General features: G+C 46.7%; 1 protein-coding gene across 1 annotated transcript in view; it reads left to right on the top strand.

The window, feature by feature from the left end:
* The window catches only part of pvrl2l (PVR cell adhesion molecule related 2 like), a gene marked incomplete at both ends in the record, with an annotated part of 165,356 nt that extends 152,097 nt beyond the window's left edge, over positions 1 to 13,259 (top strand). Inside the window, one exon of the mRNA XM_079998161.1 lies at positions 12,619 to 13,259. Coding sequence (XP_079854287.1) covers positions 12,619 to 13,259 — 641 coding nt within the window. The remainder of the gene's footprint in view (positions 1 to 12,618) is intronic.
* Positions 13,260 to 24,719: the final 11,460 nt, after the last annotated feature.

Here is a 24,719-nt window from a genome sequence, read left to right as displayed (position 1 = left end):
CAAGAAAGAAAGAAAAGAGAGAAAGAAACCAAAGAAAGAAATGAGGAAAGGAAGCGTTTCAAGGTGAACCGGGGTAAAGAGCCTGGGAGAGATGAATCCATCCATCTATTTATCTCTCCTTTCATCCGTCTTTATCCTTCCTTCCTGGCTTCTGTCCTTCCTTCTTTTCTTCCTTCTTCCATGCGTTCTGTCGTTCCCTCCTACCTCATTAGACCTCCATGCCTCCCTCCTCCCGTCTGTCTCTCTGTTCTTCAGCTTTTCATCCCATCTGCCGCTCTGTGTCAAAAAGCAAAAAGAGAGAGTCCCGGAGGAGAGAGAGAGGGAGAGAGGGAGGGAGAGAGGGGGAGGAAATAGGCAGCGTGGGAGGGACAGGGTAGAGAGAGAGAGAGCGGGAAGGGATAGGGAAGGGAGAGAGAGGGAGAGAGGTACAGAAGGAAGAGAGAGAGAGGGTGGGGTGAGAGCGAGGCAAGAGAGAGAGAGAAAGAGAGAGGGGGGTAAAGGGAGAGCGAGAGGAGAGGTGGAGGGAGAGAGAGAGAGGGACAGAGGGACAGAGGGAAGACAAGGTGGGTAAAGGGAGGAAGAGAGAGAGAGAGCGGGAGAGAGGGACAGAGGGAAGAGAGCGACAGAGAGAGAGGGTGGGATGAGAGTGAAAAGAGAGCGCGGGAGGGGTAAAGGGAGAGAGAGAGGGAGAGAGAGAGGAGAGATGGAGGGAGAGAGGGTGATGTGGAGTGAGAGGAAGAGGGGTGAGGAGTGGGAGGAGGAGGAGGAGGAGAAACTCTCCTTGTCATCCCTCAGGCCTCTAAATGTATTTTGTCATTGCTCCATCGCTTCTCTTCCTTCCTCCTCCTCTCACCCCCTTTCATTATTTCCCTCAATCACCCTCACCAATCTCTCTCTCCTCACCCTCTTTCTCTCTCTCCTTCATCTCTCTCTCTCTCTGTCTCTCTCTCTCTCTCTCTCTCCCTTTCTCTCCATCTCTGTCCCTCACTCTCCCCTCCATTATATCTCCCCCATTTCTCTCTCTTATTCCCTCCCTCACCCTCTCTCTCTCCCTCCCTCCTTCACCCTCCCTCACCACCCCCTTATTCTCTTTCCTGTGTCTCTCTCTCTCTCTCTCTCTCTCTCTCTCTCGCTCTCCTTGCCCCCTCTCCATCTCTGTTCCTCCCTCTTTATCTCCTGCCACGCCTGCCCTCTCTCTCGCCTCTTTCTAGTTTCTCTTTTGTTCCCACCGTTTGGTCACATTTTTCATTGTTTTTTAAAAGTCTTGTTTACTCCTCGCTGAGGAGCGAGGGATGGGGGGCGAGCGAGGGACAAGAGGAGAAGGAGAGAGTGGCACGACAGAGTCACGGATGAAAAGGAAGTTTTTGGTGTTTGAAGAGTTGGGCGAGCGAGGCGTTTCAGGAGGAAATTCCCTCATTTGGGGAGAAGCTTCAGATCGTCATGGCAACGCCGGTGGATTGTGAGAGAGCGAGAGAGAGGGAGAGGGAGAGAGACGGGAGATAGTAGATAGTGTGTGCGTGCGTGTGTGTTTAAATGAGTGTCATTAGGTGTGATTAAGCTGACTGTGGGTGAGAGAGGGATGGAGGGGTAAGGGATGTTAAGGCTTTGACCATTTTCTGTCTGTCTGTCTGTCTGTCTGTCTGTCTGTTTTCCTTCAAGGTGTTTTAATTAATCATTCCTTATTAAATCTGTCTGCTGTTTATGAAGGTATATGATGATGATAATAATAATATTATACATATATATATACACACTATACCATACATATAAATATGTATAATGGACCACAATATTTTTTTACAATTAAAGTCATACCTTCTTGACAATATGTGAAGCTATACACTATCACAATATGCTAATAATAAAACACCTCTGGCTGAGTACAATGCTTTTCTGGAAACGCGCTTTGGCATCTGAGGCCAAATTTCTTGTAAATTACCACTAATCAACCTCAGGTGCATCTCTATTTCTAAGAGCCGGTAGGAGGGGAGCAGCTGGGAAATTGCCGACTATTCCCTTTAGAGAAGCAGGAGGATGAGGAGGAGGAGGAGGAGGAGGAAGATGAGGTGGGGGAGAAGGGGCTGATTGCCCTCGACGCAAACACCATTCTGTTTCGTCGCTACTTTCTTTTGTGCTAAGGCCTAGAGCTTAGAAAACAAAAACATGAAAATAGATTTATTTTTACATTAATCATGATTATTCTGTTCTACTGGAATTGTTTTAGTTAGTTAGTGTGTGTGTGTGCGTGTGTGTGTGTGTGTGTGTGTGTGTGTGTGTGTGTGTGTGTGTGTGTGTGTGTGAGTGTGTGTGTGTGTGTGTGTGTTGCCTGCGTGTGGTTGTTTTAATAGTTTACACATTTCGGCTAATGAAATCTGCATTCCAATACCAATTCCCTTGGCCGTTCTGCGGTTCAGCATTCTCCAGCATTCTCACTCGGGGGAAATTCAGCATTATTGGCCATTGGTGTTGCTCTAGGAATCTGTAAACTACTCCAGCTTAAGTTGCTCCCCAGCCAAATGAGGAAAAAAGTTTCATTTCAATTTTAATGATATAATTCAATCGTAATCCTGTTATGGGACGTATCAGAAGTGCAATTATAGTATTATACCGTAAATTATACTTGGGACTGGTGTGATATCTGTATGTACGTTAGAGGGAAACGTACGTTGGAATGGAATCCTGACTGAGCAACACTTACATGGACCCCTATAGGGTATGTCATAGACCCATATAGGGTATATCATGGACCCCTATAGGGTATGTCATAGACCCCTACAGGGTATGTCATGGACCCCTACAGGGTATGTCATGGACCACTATAATGTATATCATGGACCTCTATAGGGTATGTCATGGACCCTTATAGGGTATATCATGGACCCCTATAGGGTTTATCACAGACCCCTATAGGGTATGTCATGGACCCCTGTAGGGTAGGGCATGGACCCCTACAGGATATCATGGACCCCTATAGGGTATGTCATGGACCCTTATAGAGTATATCATGGACCATTATATGGTATGTCATAGACCCCTATACGGTATGTCATGGACCCCTACAGGGTATGTCATGGACCCCTATCGGGTATGTCATGGACCACTATAATGTATATCATGGACCTCTATAGGGTATGTCATGGACCCTTATAGGGTATATCGTGGACCCCTATAGGGTATGTCATGGACCCTTTTAGAATATATCATGGACCCCTATAGGGTATATCACAGACCCTTATAGAATATATCATGGACCCCTACAGGGTATATCATGGACCCCTATAGAGTATGTCATGGACCCCTATAGGGTATATCATGGACCACTATAGGGTATGTCATGGACCCTTGTAGGGTATATCATGAACCTCTATAGGGTATGTCATGGACCCCTATATGGTATGTCATGGACCCTTATAGAGTATATCATGGACCCCTATAGGGTATATCACAGACCCCTACAGGGTATATCATGGACCCCTATAGAGTATGTCATGGACCACTATAGGGTATATCATGGACCACTATAGGGTATGTCATGGACCCTTATAGAGTATATCATGGACCATTATATGGTATGTCATAGACCCCTATAGGGTATGTCATGGACCCCTACAGGGTATATCATGGACCCCTATAGAGTATGTCATGGACCCCTATAGGGTATATCATGGACCCCTATAGGGTATGTCATGGACCACTATAATGTATATCATGGACCTCTATAGGGTATGTCATGGACCCTTATAGGGTATATCGTGGACCCCTATAGGGTATGTCATGGACCCTTTTAGAATATATCATGGACCCCTACAGGGTATATCATGGACCCCTATAGAGTATGTCATGGACCCCTATAGGGTATATCATGGACCACTATAGGGTATGTCATGGACCCTTGTAGGGTATATCATGAACCTCTATAGGGTATGTCATGGACCCCTATATGGTATGTCATGGACCCTTATAGAGTATATCATGGACCCCTATAGGGTATATCACAGACCCCTACAGGGTATATCATGGACCCCTATAGAGTATGTCATGGACCACTATAGGGTATATCATGGACCACTATAGGGTATGTCATGGACCCTTATAGAGTATATCATGGACCATTATATGGTATGTCATAGACCCCTATAGGGTATGTCATGGACCCCTACAGGGTATATCATGGACCCCTATAGAGTATGTCATGGACCCCTATAGGGTATATCATGGACCCCTATAGGGTATGTCATGGACCCTTGTAGGGTATATCATGAACCTCTATAGGGTATGTCATGGACCCCTATATGGTATGTCATGGACCCTTATAGAGTATGTCATGGACCCCTATAGGGTATATCACAGACCCCTATAGGGTATATCACAGACCCCTATAGGGTATATCATGGACCCCTATAGAGTATGTCATGGACCACTATAGGGTATATCATGGACCACTATAGGGTATGTCATGTACCCTTGTAGGGTATATCATTAACCTCTATAGGGTATGTCATGGACCCCTATATGGTATGTCATGGACCCTTATAGGGTATATCATGGACCCCTATAGGGTAGGTCATGGACCCCTACAGGGTATCGTGGACCCCTATAGGGTATGTCATGGACCCCTCAAGGGTATCACGGACCATTATAGGGTATGTCATTGACCCCATAGAGTATATCATGGACCCCTACAGGGTATATGAGGGCCTCAAGAGACAGACGACCCAAGTTTAAGGGCCTAACCACCATAAGAGGCCGCGATGGAGTCAAACTGGGTGGAAGAAATTTGCACACCTTGAACGTTCTATCGAGCGGCTGAGCTCTAAGTTCAAATTATTTTAGCTTTGACCCGCGTTTGCAGACGACCTTTTAAACTGCAACCAATGGTATAACAGCAATGAAATGTAGGTGGTGTTGCCAAAAAGCGACTCAACCAAACAGCAACAACAGAGTAAAAACTTTACCCCTTCAGTTCCTTGAACGTTATAGCATTGGTTGTAAGTGTTTCATTAACAAGTATATAGGTATGATCCCAAGGGCTTAATTTGTGCCGGTTCCTGCCGGAACATGTTGTGAAGCTGTGTGCTGTGAAGCTGTGGCTCGAACTGCGAGCTCCGCGTTGCCCGTTTCTCCAAACAAATCAAATAGAAATAGTGTGTTTTCAGATAAGTATTTTTTAGGTCTGTACCCACTCTGAATTTGGGGGTACCTGCGATCTGAACAGTGTGTTTTTATTTTACGTCTCCATACGGAACGAAATGTGGGTGTGGAACAAAACCGTGTGTAACGGAAACACTTTCTCTGTGACTCTCTCCCTGATCAGCCCCTCTCCGTGCGTAATGCACAGGAAATTATCTTACGAGCCTACAAGTCGTGGCCCGTTCCTCCGTGCCCCGCCCCCATACTGTTTTTAGTTGTTATATTCGGAGGAACAGGGCATGGCCCTATTGCTCTCCGCCATCGTGTCCGGGTCGGGACGTGGACGATTCACACATATAAAAATATATTTCTGATTGCCTTTATTTATAATTCCTCATCGAAATGTTATGCCTGTGCATTTTGGAATCTTCTCTATGTTTTATCCTGTTATTGTAACGCACATGTGCCTTTTTTGCGCCAAACTCCATCAAACAGTTTCTCGTGTACCTTTGTGCTTTGAAGCTTTATTCGAAAAAAATGCAAGTACTTGGAACATGTCCTTTTACCGCTTTATAGAGCTCATCAAGAGCTTTCAAATTATATTGTAGCGTGTTGGGGAATAGAGGCGGGGAGGGATTTCCCAGCATGCTTTGTTTGTGTGTTTTGGGGTTGTGGGGGAAGGGGATTGTTTTATGTAATGTTTATTGTTATGCTGTTTTTAGTGTTAGTTAGCCATGTTACATGTGTTATGATAGATTGTTATTACTTTTATGTGTTCAAATTGTTGCACCAGGAGTGAGAGTGTGTGTGCCATTAGTGACATGCCTGCCGTCATAACGGTGGGGTGAAAGAATGTAGAGCACTCTGATTAGTAAATGGTGCGCTTGGTTGTGAAATTGAAATGCTTGCTCGCAGAAGCCTTAGCTTGCTACAATACATATAAAACCCATTTTTACCCCACAGTGTTTTGGGCCCTATTGCCCCAATCCCTTGGGTTTGCCAGATTTCGAGCTATCTATCACCCTTCTCGTGCAGAGTTGTGCTCATGTGAAGGCTCTGAGGAAGTCGTTACCACTTTTGTAATTAACGAGACAAGGACAGTTCCTTTGATAGGGTCAGTACTGGTCTACAACCCAGAGAGGTAGATCTTCTTCCATAGAAAACTGTTGGGAAATGCTTGTATGCGGGCCGTTGTTCTTGGTTTTGCAAGTATTATGCGCTCAACAAGGGAAATTTCTTGACTTTTCGAATTTCCCCCCTAAATCAGGCCTAAAGATCAGTGACATTTTGAAAACAAGGCATCCAACAGCACAGTTGAAATCGGCCGTTTTGGCCAACGCCATGTTTGCCTCGTCCCAGTGTCGGTGAACATTCTCCAAATCCTCGTCGTCCATTTTGTCTATTTTTCTCCTCTCGATCAAGTTTTTTCCGAAAAAATCCGCTACTGCAGCTCCTCGTTGAGTGGAATCAATTTCAGGCTTCGAGCACTTTGAGGGCGATCACAGCTCGAGTGTGCGCCTTCTTTTTCTTTCCGGTTTCGGGTCCCCGTAGCACTTCTTCAATGGGGTGTGCGGTCGGCTGGACTCTCTTTCATCCATTCGATGGAGGAGTGTTTTCGGCCCTCCTGATATTTACATTTTTGTTTTTCTTAGTCCTCGGCCAAAAGCGTATTATAATGGAAATGCGCCGCCGAAGCTCACTCATGCACACTTGTTTAGTCAGAGGTGGAGAAGAAGTCGGTAAAATGGAGGTCTGGAAGAGGTAAAAGAAAATACCGTTTTTGGGGTTTTTTCTTGGTGCATATGTGTGTGTGTGTGTGTGTGTGTGTGTGTGTGTGTGTGTGTGTGTTAGACTTTTTTGGGAAGAGGGTGTGTGTTGAGGGGGTTGGGGGGCGTTAAGAGAAAATCAACAGATTATTCTTAGCCCCGAGCTTTGATACACCGCCCACCTGTCGGCTCCCATTCCCCTCTCACTTTCTCTCCTTCTAACGTCAGTCTCACACACTTTGTCACACACACACACACACACACACACACACACACACACACACACACACACACACACACACACACACACACACACACACACACACACACACACACACACACACACGTCTATGTTTACGCTGCAGGTACAAACGGCCTAGATCTGTTTATTTTTTCCCCTTTTATGTGACAGAGAGTTGTTTTTATTTTCCTGTGAGAAGGGCAAAAATCTGGTTGAATCTGATCTTTTTAAACGCGAGCCACTTTGCTGCTATGTGATCCCAAATCCCATTATTAATCATATCGGTGCCGATGCCGTATTGTGACTTGTTGTGCAACTTCCTTTTGGTTTTGTTCATTATTCATTGACTGCATTGGCGGGACGGTTGAAGTATAGATGGAGGGCGGTCTACGTCTATACCCTATGTCCGACATGGCGTGATAGCATGCTATTTAGTACTCCAAGTGAGTGTTTAGTGGGGCTGAAACCATAGTATACATCAATTTGTGGCAATGTCGTATGCGTCACTGTGACCTTTGTGTAACTTCCTTTAGTTTTTAGTCATAATGAATTGCGTTGGCGAGACTGTTGAAGTAAAGATCGAGGGTGGTCTACGTCAGTACCCAATGTCCAAAAGGGTCCACTAGAATACAAGCACACTATTTAGGACACCAACTCTCAGTACCAGGATGACATATACTACAACATAGGGTGAAATATCGTAGTACACAAACACCGCCCACTACGGTGGGAAACATATCCCACAATGCATTGGAAGGACAAGACGCCGGTAAAGGTTTCTATGAGTGTATGTATGTAGTCGATATGGTGATCTAATTACAGACTCAGGTACATGTAGTATGCAGCACATACAGTATTAGGACACTCTGGATGCAGCAAGTGGAACGATAGTGAGGTATTAGACACCATGTACATTTGAGGAAATTTTTTTATCCATGCAAAGCTCAGAGGGACGTAATCGCAACCAATTGGCCGAGCGGAGGCCACTAAAACATGGCAGCGGTGCCTTCGCTCTTCTCGCCATCATCTCCATTTGCTGATGAATTCACAACTGGCGTGCCCTGCATCCTAACTGTGGAATCAACGTTTATTTCCACGTGTACGGCGACAGATGCCACGTAATTTGTTATTGTCCATCTGTGCATGCAGTCAGTTCACATTAAAACACCAATGTGAGCAGCCAAACCAAGACGAAAACCAAAATAAATGGGATGTGGGCTCCAAAATGCTAACAGTGCACCAAGGCCCGCGAGTCTCCTTCACGTCTTTGCTTCTTCAACTCCCTTCTTTCCACCTTGCCTCCACCCAACATTCCCAAATCTTCTCATTTAGATTAGCACTAGCGCCGCTAAACTTACTGAACAGAGGAGGGTGCTGGTTTTAGGCTGGCCCCTAGAACCTCTCTCTCTCTCTCTCTCTCGCTCTCTCTCTCTCTTTCTCTCTCTCCCCCTCCCTCTCCCCTAATCTCCTCCATGTACATGACACTAATACAGAGGCAGATATAAGCTCCCCTGCCTCTCTCCGTGACATTTATCAGGGCGCTTCTTAATGCAGCCCGGCTGCCACAGTTGATGAGCTGCGGAGATGACAAGTGTGGCCTATTTTCCTGCTAATGAAAACCAGTCGCACTGCCTTGTTTTTATGTTTTTTTTCCCTTGTTTTTTCACCTTTTTGAAATTCATTTTCACGTCTGTTGACAAGTTGCATTTCTGTGGCGGAGGGGTTTCTTGAGGGAGCTCCTGGGTAATGAGTTCGTAGAGCAGTGTTTGCCATGTCTCGTGTCTTGGCGGGGGATTGACGGGGACACAGTTGGTGTCGATCATGTTTGTTGTGGGCGCAACCGTTGAGTTTTAATTGTGGTCGATTCAAAATGCCACTGCGCATCTACCAAAAACTTGGCTGAATAGGATAATACCCAGGGCTAGGATACATAAGGTTAATGGTATCAATGAATATCCTGCAGAACCAACATCCAATTCCAAGAGCCAATCCATGTTACACATTTATGAGGATAAACCTTTTGAGAAATAGAAGCGGTTATGAATCCAAGGGAGAACGATTGATTTTTTTTTTCATTATTATGCATCAATATTGGCAAACTAACTTTTCTGTAAAGGTTGTGGTTCAGACAAGTACTCTGATTGGCTGATGACTTAGGAAAAGCTCTGGTATTATTTTATTTTGAAGTCTGGCATTATTATCGTCAACTTTATTTTTCAATCCTTGGGAGTCAACTTGAGTGATCGGCACCAGAATCTCTTAAATTGATCTAGTATTGAGAAAATAGCAAATAGAGAAGTCATCTAACTACCAAGCAATGGGATCATCACCACCACTTTTTTGGGCGTCACAGCAGTTGCCTGAACACACACGCTTTGAATTGTCGACATGCCCGGGGACGAGTGTCCATCGCTGGTCAGACAATGTTGTGTGCATGTTTTTGGTGGGGGTCCTTACTGACTCCTATTTGGGAGATAACCCACCGGAGCACTGCGCCTCAGGTGGAAATTGAACCCAGGACCTTCTTGCTGTGAGGCAGCAGTGCAATGCACTGCGCCACCGTGCCACCAAACCACTGCTTTATAATTTCCGATTTAGAATATCCTGATGCCGATCACCTGGATTGAGTCCTAACAAGTCAAGTACAAAGACTCAGGTTTAAAGCAAGACCAGAGTTTTCCTTTCGAATTTGACTATCTATCGATAAGACGTATGTGTCAGTGCATCCCTACTCTAAAGAACCGGTCATTCCCTTGCTTTCGCATGGTGGCCATGAAGTCCTATCCACTCCACTATGGAGCCCCTGACCCTGGCAGTGTCTACACCATGGTAATGGAACCTTTAACACCATCATGGCAGCTGCTACATCAAGCAAACCATGGCAGTGACTGAGTATGGTGCTGGGCAACCCCTGACAGAACCCTCTTCAGTGTGGACCTGAAGCCTGACATTTTATTTGTGGAGAAATGCCAGACTGTAGAACAAATAAGCCTGGGAACTGGATATTTGCTCTGGCGTGCAACCGCAGATTTATTGAAAACTGAACATGCCGGCCCTAATGGGCCTTTGTAGGAACACTGTTCATTATGAACTACACGTGGTAATAGATTTTTGAGGACTTGATTAATGGAAGAAAGATGGTCACAAAAGACCCGCTGCCCCGGGTCGTTATTCTGCTCTGTGGAGGTCTGACTCTTCTCCTGTGCCTGATAAATGTCAGCGATTCCTAAAATATAAATGGAACAATAAGTATAAATAACGCTCTGGCCCCACCACCGCCTCGCCTTGCCAGTCCACCGGTTTGAAGATTGTCGGGAAGTAGGACATGTTGGAAGTTGGATTCATCATCCCTAATGCCTTCTGTCAATCCAGTTGGATATCGTCAGACCTAGTCCCCCGATTTAGATGGCATTGCCCATCCCCAGAGCCCCCCGCTCTGTTGTGTCTCGTTTTGGCGTCCCCCTTCCCGCGCCCCGTATGGGACTGCCCCTAAGGAGGGCTCTGGACAGTGGAGAGAAAACCCACTTCTCGCATCCCTGCACGACCTCCACCTCGTTACTCTTTTCCGCTCGGCCATCTACAGTATTTCCCCCTCACTGACTTTACCGCTCCACTTTCCCCTGGAACCTTTTGTTTTATATCTTCCTTTCCTTTTTTTCCATGATGCCATCTTTAGTTTGTTTATAGCCGGTGTCCATTGCCGTGTCGTACACATCACAGGCAGAAAAATCCAAAGTTATTTTGGAGAAAACAAAGAAGAGAGCGACTCCCTCGTTAGTAATGCCGCGTCCTTTCCTGTTGGCGTTGGGCCCATCTCCCCATGGCCGAGATTGCTTTGATTGGTGTTCGCTGTGTTGGTTACCAGCGTTGCCAGCAATGCCTTGCTCTGCTTTTGCTTCCTTTCTTCGGATGCCATGAAAGCAGTAAGAAGGTTTTTGCCTCTTCCTCTCCTGCCGCTTCCATGTCTACTTTGTATTCCGATGAGCCTCGGAGGAGCGCCAGCAGAATGGCAGGCCGAGCACATGCTGTCCTCACAAGTCAGAGATTTATGGCCTTGCGCTCTACTTCTCCGCTGGCCCCCATGCCTCCAGCCCTCCATACCTCCATCCTTACATCCCCCCAGCCCTCCATTCCTCCATCCCCTCCATCCCTCCCTCCCTTCTTTCCTGGTTTGACTCCACGTTTAAGCCCGGTGTGATTCCACTCACACGATCCCTGGTGGCTCAGAGGCCGGGTTTGTTTGTTTGAGGTCTTTATATCTCAAACACTTCATGAAGGTGTCCCACTGTGAGGCCAGCTCATGGCTTGAACTGTTTGAATAGCCGACCCCAGCCGAGATGCAGAGGAAGGGGGGGAAGTGCAGAAGGGGTGGAGGAGGGAGTGGAGGTGTAGAAGGGATGGAGGAGGGCTTGTGAGGAAGGACACGTTGGAGTCCCTAGTACTTTCCCTGTGCGAGTTTGCTCTTCGTTTGTTTGTTTTCACTGATCTCCTTTGCTGCTTGTCTTCACTGTCTGCCTGTCTGTCGGTCTGTCTATCTGTCTATCCACCTGTCTGTCTGTCCGCCTGTCTGTAAGCTTGTCTGTCTGTCCACTTGGTAGGTCCTTGTCCCCTGTCTGCCTGTCGTTCTATTTGTCTGTCCACTTGGTATGTCCATGTCCGCCTGTCCATCAGCCTTTCTCTTGGCGTGTCTGTCAGCCTTTCTGTCCACTTCGTACATACTTGTTAACTTTCTGTCCATCTGTCTGCCCATCTGTCTGTCCACTTGCTATGTCCTTGTCTGCCTGTCTGTCAGCCTGTCTGTCCACTTGGTAGGTCCTTGTCCGCCTGTCTGTTCGTCTGTCTGTCTGTCTGCCTGTCTATCAGCCTTTCTGTCCACCTGTCTGTCCACCTGTCCGTCCACTTACTACATTCTTGTCCACCTGTCTGTCAGCGTGTCGGTCTGTCTGCCCCTGTGTCTGCCTCTCTGTCGCTGCCTGGTCACCGCTTCTGGCCTCTGGCAGTGACAAACCAGCGCACAAAACAAACCTTTTACTGCCGCAGCTGCTTTCTCCCCTGACACTGCTTTGTTATGGACAGACGCAAACTTGGCTCACACCAATGCAACGCGGTTTTCTGAACAAAGAACAGTTTTTAGCTGTTGTTCGGCATTGTTTCAAGGGCGAACAGCAATACGACTGAAGTGCCCGTCTGACATTCGTGTGAGACAAATTACAAATGGCTGCGTATCTGAGTACAGCCCCTGGGAGAGAATAAAGCCTGATCCCAGTACTGACTGACTGCCCAGGGATAGAGAAGACACCGCACACTCAGAATGCACCTCACTGAGCAAGGCTTTCTTAAAACAAAACCTGCCATCGATTCCTCCCCTCCTTTCATCCTCCCATCCCACCCCCCCCCTCCATTCCTTTCGTCCATCCATCCATCATCCATTGATCCATCCTTCCATCCATCCCTCTCTCCCCAATATCCCTTCTTCCGCAGAGGCCTTGGTGGACCCCCCCAATGCCGGCATTGTGGCGGGCGCTGTGATCGGCTCCCTCCTGGCTCTGGTGTTGGTCGCCGCCCTCGTCACTGTGCTCCTCACCCGTAGTCGGCGGCAACAGCGTCGCGGCAGCGGAGACTCGGCAACGGCAGCCGGCGGTGGGAGCAATGGCGCCAGCTACGGCAACAAAGCCCGCCTGCTGTTCGGCAACAGCGGGGGGAAGAAGAATGGCGCTGGCACCAACAACAACGGCCCAACATACACATACCGTGAGGGCTGCGACGCCACGGGGACGCTGACAGAGAAGGCCGACGAGTACCACCACCCGCACCACCACCTCTACCACCCCTCGGCAAGCGACACACCCGGCGCCCATGACATCCTGCTCAGTGGCGAGATGGACGAGGCGGAGCGCCGAAAGTTCCACCTCGACGACAGCATGGAGGAAGAGGAGGAGGAAGAGCGCTACGACCACTTTGGGGGTGCCGGGGGAGTCCGGGGAGGCGGGAACGTGTTGAGCGGAGCCTATCACCTACGCCGCGGCCGCGGGGACGAGGAGGAGGCGGAGGCGTATCTGGACGACGACATGGAGTCCCAGAGGGACGGATCGGTCATCTCCCGGACAGCCATCTATGTCTGAGGAGGAAGGGACAGAAGGGGGAGGAGAGGGAGAGTTGAGAAGGGGGGAGGAGAGAGGGATGAGCGGAGGAATGGAAGTAAGAGAAGGCAGCTCCAGGCGACGACCTCCTCCGAGACACAAAGTCAATATCGCCGTCGTGGTGTAATTACCTGACATCTGCTAAACATGGAGCTCTGTGGATCCTCCCTCCAGAGTCTTTCTTTCTTTCTTTCTTTCTTTCTTTCTCTCCAACATGGGAAACGCTATATGAGAAGGTTGTCGTCTGGGGAAGCTTGTGGGGATGCTGGTGCTTCTTCTCACTCATCCAAAAAGAAGTTTCTTTTCCCCGACTCGGCAACGTGGCGTCCACCTTCTTTGCGTTTTTTTTAATTTCTTTGTTTGTGTTTGGCTTTGCAGTGTGTGTGGTTCTGTGACGAGTGACTTGTCTGCCACCGCAGTGTGTGTGTCAGCGCGTCGAACCTGAGAAATCAGAGATGCTGGCTCTTCTGTAACGAACTGCAGCTCAATGGGATAAACCACTTCCTGTTTAGAAAGCACACAAAAAATATTTATGTGAAGCTTAAATATTATATTCAGATCCAAGTCCAAACTCACGTCATCACCTTCTGCGGATGTGGCACGAGGGTAAAAAAACGGACCCAAAGCAGACGGACCCGTACCGGGTGTCGTATTTGTTTCTTGCGGAGTGGTTTTCGGGGAAAGTGCCGTCGCCGCATACAGTTTGGGTGAATCTGTGGGGGCTGCTGTTGCTGTTGTTGTTGTTGTTGTTGTTGCTGTTGTTCCTGTGTTGTGTGTAGTGGTGCAGGTGCTGGCACCCTCTCTTTTCAAAACATTTTTTTTTTCTGCTTTTCCCCCCATTTTATTTTCTGCGCCATTCGGGTCTCACTGTCATCCGTCGCTCCTCTTTTACTTCTGTTTTTGGCATAATGGCGGGCTTAGGCGTGTGTTCCGGGGGGGTGGTGTGACTGGTGTTTGTGTTTCCAATCCCAGTCGCGTTCAGAGAGGGGGGAAAAAGCTGAAAAAAGGCAGAAGAGACATTGAGAGGCTTGGTGTATTCAGCGTTCCGGAAAATGTGCTCCGCAATCCTCCATGTTCCGCGCAACGTTCCGGGGGCGACGCGCCGGATTACGCTCTGTTTGGAACAAAAAACAGAAAAGAGGAGGCATAATTCTGTACTTGTTTTTAAAAAAAACGGATGGATGAGGGGGGGGGGGGGGGGCGGGGGGTGGAAGAAGGTTTTTAAAATGGAGCGACTTTAAAACTTTTGATCCGCGAACCCCCTCGGTGGCGAGATGAGAGGGATTTGCTTCTGCTATTGAGTCCTAAAATGTACTTCCCCTCCTTTCTTTCTGTCTTTCTTTCTTTCCTTTCCTTTCCTTTTCATGACGAGTGGAAAGAGAGAGAGAGAGAGAGAGAGAGAGAGAGAGAGAGGGAGGGAGGGAGGGAGAGAGAGATGAAACCTTCGTCATTTCGTTTCGCGATAACTTCACGTTGGGCTCCAATGGATTTTTTTTCCAGCAATTAAGATGACCTCAAAGCCGCCGTGCTGATAGTGTCACCTGATTAAAGGCAATTCTCCAACCGAGTGAAATTGCTTTTTGAATAAGAAAAGAAAGAGTGAGAGAGAGGGGAGAGAGAGAGAGAGAGATAGAGAGAGAGAGCAGATTATTTCCCCATTATGAATAAGAAGCTTTCGGGGGGAGGGGCAGATGATTAAATCATTTATGATTGATAGTATTTGTGATGTTTCACACTTAATCCTGCACTGCATACAGAACAGGTGTTAGGGCTGCTACCGCTCTCTCTCTCTGTCTCTCTCTCTCTCTCTCTCTCTCTCCCTCTCTCCGTACATGATTGTATATTCACGCCGTCTGTCGTCCTTAAACGAAGCGCTGCCTCGGTGACGTCACCTCGTTGTGCATCTCGAGGAAGTTGACGTGTAGCTCGCCAGTTAGCGCCGGGGGCTAATGCAGAAACCCCTTCGTCTTCTTTCTAAAACGAGTGGAAACTCTAATGCGTGAGATGGGTGAATGTCGGACGAGTTTCATGGAGTTTTGTGGGATTGTCGAAACCATTTTTCCAATCATTTCGTAAAACTGACAATTCAATTTTCTTTTTACTTAATCACGTTCGTATGTGATTCCCGCCTAAAATAATGCTTAAAATGGGATTTACACTGAATCCGACAAACGCAACAACAAATCCACAAGATCTTCTGTGGTGTGAGATTTTCAAACTTAACTACTCTTGCGACGAATTTCGGATCCGACACTACGGATCCGAAACTAACTGGGCTTAAATGATGTTGATGTTATTAACTTTAACGTGGATGTCACCATATCACTATAAATAAATCTCTATTCATATCAATTAATTGGGTATATGTAAAAAACAATTTGACTTTATGGAAGAAGTTTTATACTCTTGTTCATGGTAAATGGTAAATTAAATATCTTGTAACTACTCTATGTTGTTCTGGAGAAGATCGAGCTCTCCCACTTTCCCATTTTCTATGATATATTTTGTGATACTAAATCTAGACACATGCACTACGGATGATGGCCATGAGGGGCATTCCAGCGCAGTGTTTTGACAGTTCTGTCTTCGAATTCAGTGTAAAGCCAGCTTTGAACCCATTTTGGCGTGAAAAGTTGTAAAGTGACAAAACTGTAATTTCTATTTGTTTCTCTTTGTCATTTTTGTTTTGAGTGGTTGAAAATTAATTTCAGTATTGCAAGCAAAAGAAAAAACATGCAATTATCAACCTGTAACGTATTATTTATTTCCCGGCACCAATATTCATGAATTTTAAGTTTTGTCTTTCTGTACAGTGTGAAATAGGCTGTGTGTTTTCTGTTCAGTATAACTTCTTGGCCTAAAACGCTTAAAAAAATATTAATAAAATGATAAGAAATACATATAATGAGTCAACTCACCACCAGTCATGATTTTTCTTTTTAATGTTCCTTTTTTCACAACCCATTTTCAATAATAATAAAATAAATGATAATCTGAATATTCTCATTGGAAACAACTTAATTTATAACGTTTGGGTGGGAACTGCTCTTTCTTAAAGAAGCAGATTCCCAAAACGTGGTTTTTCCAGCGTCGCGCTCCAGGGCATTAGGATATGTCACCGCACCAAGTTTAATTAAAAAATAAGTTTGTCATTCAGGGAGCAGAGGTTTTTTCTTTTACGTTTTAAGTTTCTCATTACAATAGTTTCGACAGAATGTACCACTTGTGCAGGGTGAGAAAAGTAAATTTGTTAGTTCATTTGTGGGTCAAAACGTGATGTTTGACCAGTCGGTGTGTATAAAAAACATAGAAAATGTCTCAAAATATAACTAATGAATATACGTTACATATGTATTAAGTAAAAAAAAGAAATCATCAAAGCAAGCATACACTGTGAATTCGTCCTCATCCGATTTTTTTGTATTTTTTTTCGTATAAATATTCACGAGAAAAAAAACAATAACGGGCAATGTCTAAATAAAAAAAATTATAAGAGACAAGGACCTTTTTTCAGAGTGAAAGCATCGGCCTTACGTTGAGAACCTGTTGTGCAAACGTGTAAATTGTGATGTAAAATAAATACAAATGCCAACACTTTCAGACTCTTTGACTGCTTGCACTACTCTGACGCTGCACTACAGCGGATCAGGAGAAGACAAGATCTCTCTTTTTGCCGAAGCCCCAATTCCACGCGCAACCTGAACTCTTCCACGCGGGAATCGAACCTGCAACCTTTTGGGTTTCCAGGATAGAGGAAGAAGAGGGATGGAGGGAGAGCAAATAGAGATAGAGGGGTGGGAGGGAGAGAGAGAGAGGTGGGAGGCAGAAAGAGGGGGGTGAGAAGGAGAAAGAGAGGGAGCGATCGGGGTGAGAGGGAGAGAAAGAGAGGGAGAGATAGGGGTGAGAGGGAGAAAGATGGGGAGAGAGGGATGAGGGGGAGAGAAAGTGGGAGAGACAGGGTGAGAGGGAGAAAGGCCAGGATAGAAGGGGTGAGGGGGAGAGAAAGAGGGAGAGACAGAGGTGAGAGGGAGCAAAAGAGAGGGAGAGGCAGGGGTGAAAGAGGACCTCAGCCACCTGAGAGAGATGGAAATTGAGAGACGGAGGGAGAGGGAGAGATGGAGCAAGGGAGAGAGGAGGGTGAAGAAAAGGGAAGAGCGCTTTAATGTGAGGTGGGAAATGAGGGCGGGAGAGAGAAAGAGGAAGGTGTACAGTGTGGTACCTGGAGAATACCAACTAGATGGAGTGAGAGAGGGAGGGAGGAAAGGTGTCTTTTCTCCCACATCTGAAAGTTCCCCAAAGGAGTGAGTGGGAGGAGAGAGAGGGACGGAGAGAGTGAGAGGGGTCGAGGGATCAGGGCGGACGGGTGCAATGGAGGGGGGTGCCCAAAAGAGCTGGGAACTGTGGAGGAGCGAGGGATGGGGAGAGAGGCTGGGTGGCTGGAGAGCGAGAGAAGGAGGGACAAGTGGGAGAGATGGAGAGAGATGGATGACTGGAGAGCGAGAGAAGGAGGGATAAGAGAGGAAGGGATGGGGAGAGTGGAGGTGGTTGGAGAGATGGATAGGGTGAGAGAGAAAAAGATGGAGAGACGAGGCGGATGGAGAGAAAGGAAAGATGGATAGATAGAGAGAGAAAGAGGGGTGTAGAGAGAGAGAGAGAGATATTAATTTATGGTCATACCAATTAAGCATTGTTGAATTGAAATGAGCCAGAGAAAGAGAGATGGAGATAGAGAAAGATGGATAGAGAGGGAGAGGGAGGGAGGGAGGGATGGAGAGAGTGTGTGAATAGAATGAAAGACTGTAGAGATGATCACAGCCCGAAGTTTTTCCCTCCGCTCATTTGTTCTGCCTGGCGACAACTGACACTTCCTCCCGTTCAGCCGAGCCAATTAGCCAAGAAAGACAGGAAGAAAAGAGCAAGAAAGAAGGAGAGGAGGAAATGAGAGCGACAGAGAGAGAAAGGCTGAACAGTTAGGCAGCCTATCAGTGACAAAAACGCTCTCGCTCTCTCTCTCGCTCTCTCTCTCTCTCCTCCGGGAACCAGCCGGCAAGGGCCGAATTCTATCCATCCCCTCTTTTATTTAAATATGTCTTCCTCTGTTTGGGTCTTCACTTGTTTTTTTCTCTCTGTTCATGTATCTCTATCTCTCTCTCTCCATTCATCTCTCTCTCTCTCTCTCTCTCTCTCTCTCTCTCTCTCTCTGTTCATCTCTCCCTCCATCTCTCTGTGTTTTAGCACCCAGTACAAGCTGCTCCCTCCATGTTTAATTCAGAAGATAGCATGAAAGTGTTCCGATTTCTCTCTCTCTCTCTCTCCCTCTCTCTCTGAACGCTCTGAGGGAAGGAGGGAGGGAAAGGGGGCTGAGGATGGGATGAGGGCGAGCGGTGGAGGGAGAGGGAGAGAGGAGAGAGGAGAGGTGGGAGAGAAGTAGAAGAGAGGGGAGGGAGAACAACAAATAAGACCGGGGAGAGAGATGGAGGGGGGAGAGAGAGAGAGATAGAGAGAGAGAGAGAGAGAGAGAGAGAGAGAGAGAGAGAGAGAGAGAGAGGAGGCAGGATGAGCCGGCCTGCTGGTTCCTGAGAGACAGAGAGAGAGGTAATGAGAGGGGGATGAGAAAGATAGATGGAGGAATGAGAGAGGGAGATGGGGGAAATTAGAGGGGAGTAGAGAGAGGCAAGTGGGAATTGGGTTGAGAGGGGGAGAGAGGGAGATAGAGGGATGAGGGAGAGGGGTAATGAGAGGAAGGGATGGAGAGGGGGGTGAATGAGAGGGGGATGAAAGGGAGGGAGAGGAGGCAGGATTGACTTTGGCCTGACAGAGAGAGGGAGGGATTAGTGGGGGAATAAGAGAGAGATGGTGGGATGAGAAAGGGAGAGATGGAGGGGCTAGGGTGGGAATGAGAGGTGGAGAGCGAGAGATGGAGGGAGATAGAGAGAGATGGAGGGGTGAGAGAGGGAGAAGAGGCTGGATGACTTTGGCCTGATGGTTCCTGAGAGAAAGAGGGAGGGAATAAGAGAGGGGAGTGAGGGAGGCGGCGGGAGAGAGAGAGAGAGAGAGAGACGGTTGAGAAGGAAGGAGGGAGAGGTGGATGACTCTTGCCTGATGGTGGTAATCCGGCAAAAGCCGCTCTGCCAGAGCAGCTGAGACGCTGCCGACGGGCGTGACGTTTCCTCCCCAAACCGCTTCACGCAGGCTTCATGTTGCTGTGCCACTAATCGAACTCAGTGCGGCTTCCTGTTTCCTCTCCTCTCCTTCATTTCCTGTCCTCCCTCCTCTGACTTCTAGCTTCTTTCCTTCCTTCCTTGGAGAAGCCAGGAACATGACTATGTGTCTAATCAGGAGCAGCAGTGGAAAGTCTGGATAGATGCTGACTCCTTGTGTGGCGGACCAAGGGCCGTGGTCAAGCCCCGGCTGAAGACGACAGCACGTTCACGCACCTTTCCCGTGACCACCGGAACTCTGCCGTCGTCTGCAGCCGGGGCTTGACCACGGCCCTTGGTCGGCCACACCTCGCAAACGGTCTTTGCACAGGCCGAGGACAGGCGGCGGATCCTGCCACCAACAGCGGAACCAGTACGTAGAGGAGCGCGTGCAAAAGACCGACACATGGAACGAGGGATTTCTCTCACAAAATAATCACATCCCTTCCTTTCCTACCGGAAGCCGTTTCCAAGACCCGGATCCAAGAGCGGATCGCTGGGACCACTTGACTTCCTCGACTTCCCCGTTTCCACTGGGTGACCAAGATCAAGGCACTAAAAATGTGAAGACGCTCAGCTCCATCTGGACCCGATGGAGGATCATCACCTTTGTTATCCGTTGATCCATTTTAAGCACCTGCACTTACAGCCCACGGCCCAATGTTGTGTTTGTATGCCCAACATCAAACCGGTTCCCTTCCTGGATTGAACTTGGATCCATAAAGTCGTATTGTATTGTGCTGGAGGAAGGCTTTCAATGATTAGCATCTGAAGGTGGATCAAAGTGCGGTCCAGGGAACCCAGGGGTCCATGACACTTAGCCAGGGGGTCCGTGAAAGTTTTTTTGAGAAAAAAATAAAAATAAAACAACTTTAAAAATAATTGTCCTTTGAAGGGGAACATCTTTAATTTTTGTGAAATATAATATTTTTATGCAATATATAAGTATATAATTATCTCCTTTAAGAGAAACAAACCGCGCCATGTGCACCTCGAGAACATTTCTCTTGATGTGTTTAATATTCTTTGTCGCTACAGTGTTGCCGGTTCATTTAATTGATGTTAGTTGAATTGAACTGTCACTGTTTCCATATTCGGTATTTTCCAATGGTGGAATACAAACATTTCCAATACATTTCCCTTGGATGTTTTGGAATGTGAGAAATAAGCCTAATATCAAATTATTTTGTGTCACATGCTTGAGGGGGTCCTTGGTTTAATTTCATATAACAGGTCTTCGGTTTAAATATGTTTGAGAAGCCCTGCAGTCGACCCCCCGGCCTCACCTCAGGGTGTAAAGACACACTTGGCTCTTAAAACCACAAAATGCAAAACAGTCAAAATCTAAAAACAATCGCTTGGCTCGGGTTGACACTAGTGCATATAACCGACGCCCGGATTTGGCTTGGTTCTTGGTCGTTGGAATCGTTGGAAACCTCTCGCTTGTTTAAAAAGGGAGTCAAACTGTGTTTGTTTGTTTTTGACTGGAGTGAGGGTCTGATCGTCGGAATATGAGTCAAACACTTCATTTCCAGTAGACGGACGGGCCTGGCTGGCTCCCCGTTCGGTGTCCGGCAGCACGAGGCCCCGCTGTGTGGAACGCCGTCCGTCCTCTGGCCTCCACCGTGTGTCTCTGATAAAATCGTGACAAGATGAAGCCCAATGCTCTTGAAGGTGGAGGATTCATCAGGACCAGCAGAGAGGAAGACAGAATGTGTGTGAGTGTGAAGGGATTGAAAACAGGGAAATATAGATTTGTTTGGACAAGGACAACAAAAACAGCCAAACCCAAACTGGCAGAAAAGATTTTGGTTGCCTATCAAATGGAAAATATTACCAAGTTGTTTCTAGAAATTTTTGGATTTTCTTGTGTGCCATGTAACCTGTGTGTCCCTCATCCCACCACCTCATCCTACAGCTCAAGTAAAATATCCTTAAATAAAAAAATTTAAAATAGCCAGATTTTGTAATTTTCTTTCAAAAGAAAAGTCTGTTTTTCTTCAAATGGGGACAGTTGCTGCATTCTATTGAAGTCTGAACTGAAACAAAATCCAACCTCCTTCTTGGGAAACCAGAAAGGCACAGCAAATTATGTTGGAATTCCAAGGTGGAATTTCAGGGCCGATTGCTCCGGCCAGAGTTTGCCTAGACTACTGACCTGACGTCATTGCAACGTGGCAGCAATTGGTCAACGTACGGAAATTCCAACAGAATAACATAAAATCCTTGGGTAATAAAACATTCAAAGGCACAATCGGTAACTTTGGATAATCAGCGTCAAATTGCAGCCCCTAATGGAAACCATGGGAACTACATCAATGTTGCCCAACTTGAAGCTCTTCCTCCACCAGGCTTCTTCGCCTTCATAGGGGTCTCAAGATGCAGGTTGTTGAATGTTTGTCCATGCTGCTCAAACAACAGTGGAACCAGTTTTGGGGTATTCATTTTCATATTTCAGGGGGCGGAGCTCATGAGTGGAGATTGATAGGTCTGGGGGTTAGGGCGCGTGACTGTGCTGAGATCTTGTAATCTCGGCCATGGAGGCCTTGTAATCTCGGCCAACAGTGGACTCACAGTGGACTGAATTTGGGGACCCTTGCTGAATTTATGTCATTGTCAATTTAGTCAACCAACAAATGCCTAAATACTAACTGTACCTTTAAAATTGAAATGTTGCCATAAGATGAGCTGAGACTGAGTTAATTTTGTCCCACAAGGCATTAAAAACAATACCCAGACACAGGGACTTGACGTTTAGCGCCAGAGGAAAACAAAACGCAAATGGCTCACATTTGGAATGGGCCGCTGCATGCTGCTCTACAATGCCTTCCAGTAGCGAGGGTGTCTTGTTCTCCATCCTCAGTCCTTTCACTTTCTGTCAGGGTGGAATTGATGAGCGTTCACGGATTTCCTGTTTGCGGTTTGTCATTTCAGCCTTCCCCGCAGCGATGGGATTATAATTTTAGCTGCTTAATAGACAGATCACTGCTCATTCAGTGTCCTTATGAGGGGGCTGAATGTAGACAACATGTGTTTGTACATTTGTATGTGTGTGTGTGTGTGTGTGTGTGTGTGTGTCTCATGGGGTCAGCCTATGGGGTTGTGTGTGTGTATGTGTGTTGTGTGGTGTGTGTGTGTTGATGTCCATGTGTAAGTCTTCTCAAGCCGGTCTGTTGGACAATTTAGCATTTTTTTTCTCCTTTTGACGGGCCAAGGTCCATTAGCTGACAGCCGCCCTCGGTTTGGATGAGTGTGTGCATAGCTCGTGTACTAGTGTGTACAGTATGTGTCAGGGACACCGGGATCTTTTGTCCCCCACTTTCAGGTATTATGGAAGATGTTTTTGACGATGACGTGTAATAGAATGTTGGCAATAACGTCTCATGCCTATCGTTAGTGTTCGCGGCCACCCGATGTGTGTGTGTTGCTCGCTCATCTCTGCCTCCGCGAATTTGCGCCCGCGCCCCACCATCTCCACATCCCAATGCCTTGTTCCTAACTAGGATGGCCATTTCCATAACACCAAAAAGGAAGACAGTTTTGGGGAAGGGGGAGCAACAGGACCCATCATCGCTCCCTCTCCTATGAGAAGAAGGAGACAGGGGTGCAAATTGTGCCCTGATCACTCCCTCAGTGGATGCACACACTATTTTAGATCTGGTGCTATCCATAAAACATTCGGGATTCCCACCCCTCATGACGCCACTGCATACCGCTACAGGTAGATTAGGTCTGTGCCTGGCTTGACGTGACGTCAAGAGGCCACATGGTTAATTTGGTTACGTGTAATTAACCAATGAAATAACAGATATTTTATTTGACTTTTATCACTTTCAGTCAATAATTTATTCCTGTCGTGTCCTAGGCACAATCCGGCGCATATGGTAGATGTCCATATATGTCTTTATAGGTGCCAATTTTGAGTCCTCTAGATTCAGAGGTGGTGACTGGATTTCAAGTGCTGGAAGACAATAACGTCTACCTCAGACGACACAGTTACTGTAGAGCAGATGTCCCTCTCTGTGTCATTTAGCATTTAGACGGCTTTTTCCAAAACAACATAAAATGAGAACTATCTGTTGGTAGCATTAAACCAACTGTACATCACAGTCACAGCTAAGCCTTCTGTGGGAATAGATAACTAGTAGAGCTTTAGTAGTATCATTAATAGTAGCCTAAGGACATAGCGATAGAGAACAGTAAAGGGATATAGACGTCCTCATGCAATAGAGGTAGAGAAGAGTAAAGGGGGCTAAAAGTGTGGGTTAAAGGTTTGTATGAGATAGAGGTAGAGATGACTAAAGTGGATAAATAGCTTTATGAGGTAGAGGTATAGAAGAGTAAAGAGATTGTAGAGGTCCTCATGAGATAGAGGCATAGAAGAGTTAAAGGGGATAGAGGTCCCCATGAGATAGAGGTATAGAAGGGTAAAGGGGTGGAATGCTTTCTATTTTTGATTTATATTTACTTATATTTCTTTATTGTACAGCACCTTGTTACTCTGGTTTAAAAAAAGACCCTTTATAAATAAAATGTACATAATTACTTACTTACTTTCACCGCATTGCACGACACCAGGTGAAGAGCCCGGGCTGTCGTTGCTGATGCCCAACTGGGCTTCCCTGAAGCCTGAGGAGGAATTTAAGCTCCAAACTCTGTCCTCACGCAGTGGGATTAGTGAGACCAATGCTGATTTAATATGGCCGATTGTAAAATGTGCCTGCGTGCGTGCGTGCGTGCGTGCGTGCGTGTCTGATGAGTTTAATTTCATACACATCTCCAAACTTGTGATGAAACGTTTGGCTTCTTTTTTGAGATTCAGTCCTGGAAGAGTCACAAAAGAATCGTTCAGTTAAATTCAGTTTGCCCAAACTCACGGTGAGTCACAGGAGTCGGTTCGGCGAGTTGTAAATTGAATCGAGAGTCGTACAATTCCCTCAAGCGTGAATCACAAAATGAATTCCAATTAATATACATATACATGTACATTGTTGTTATAACTGTTATAACTATTATTAATATTTTAGTGGAAAGGTAAAGTGACTGAGTGAGTCATTTCACAGGTTGGTTCAAAATGAAGGAATCGTTTGCGAGTCATGCGTCACCTCTCTTAATGCATGTGTCAGAAAGTCTGCAGTCAGTTTATTTTGTCGGTCTAAATGCATCATTGTGTGTGTGTGTGTGTGTGTGTGTGTGTGTGTGTGTGTGTGTGTGTGTTTGTGTGTGTGTGTGTGTGTGTGTG

The sequence above is a fragment of the Zeus faber genome, assembly GCF_960531495.2.
Source record: "Zeus faber genome assembly, chromosome: 1".
Lineage (NCBI taxonomy): Eukaryota > Metazoa > Chordata > Actinopteri > Zeiformes > Zeidae > Zeus > Zeus faber.
Note: the sequence above shows the minus strand (reverse complement) of the source record. Positions and strands in the feature narration are given on the sequence as shown.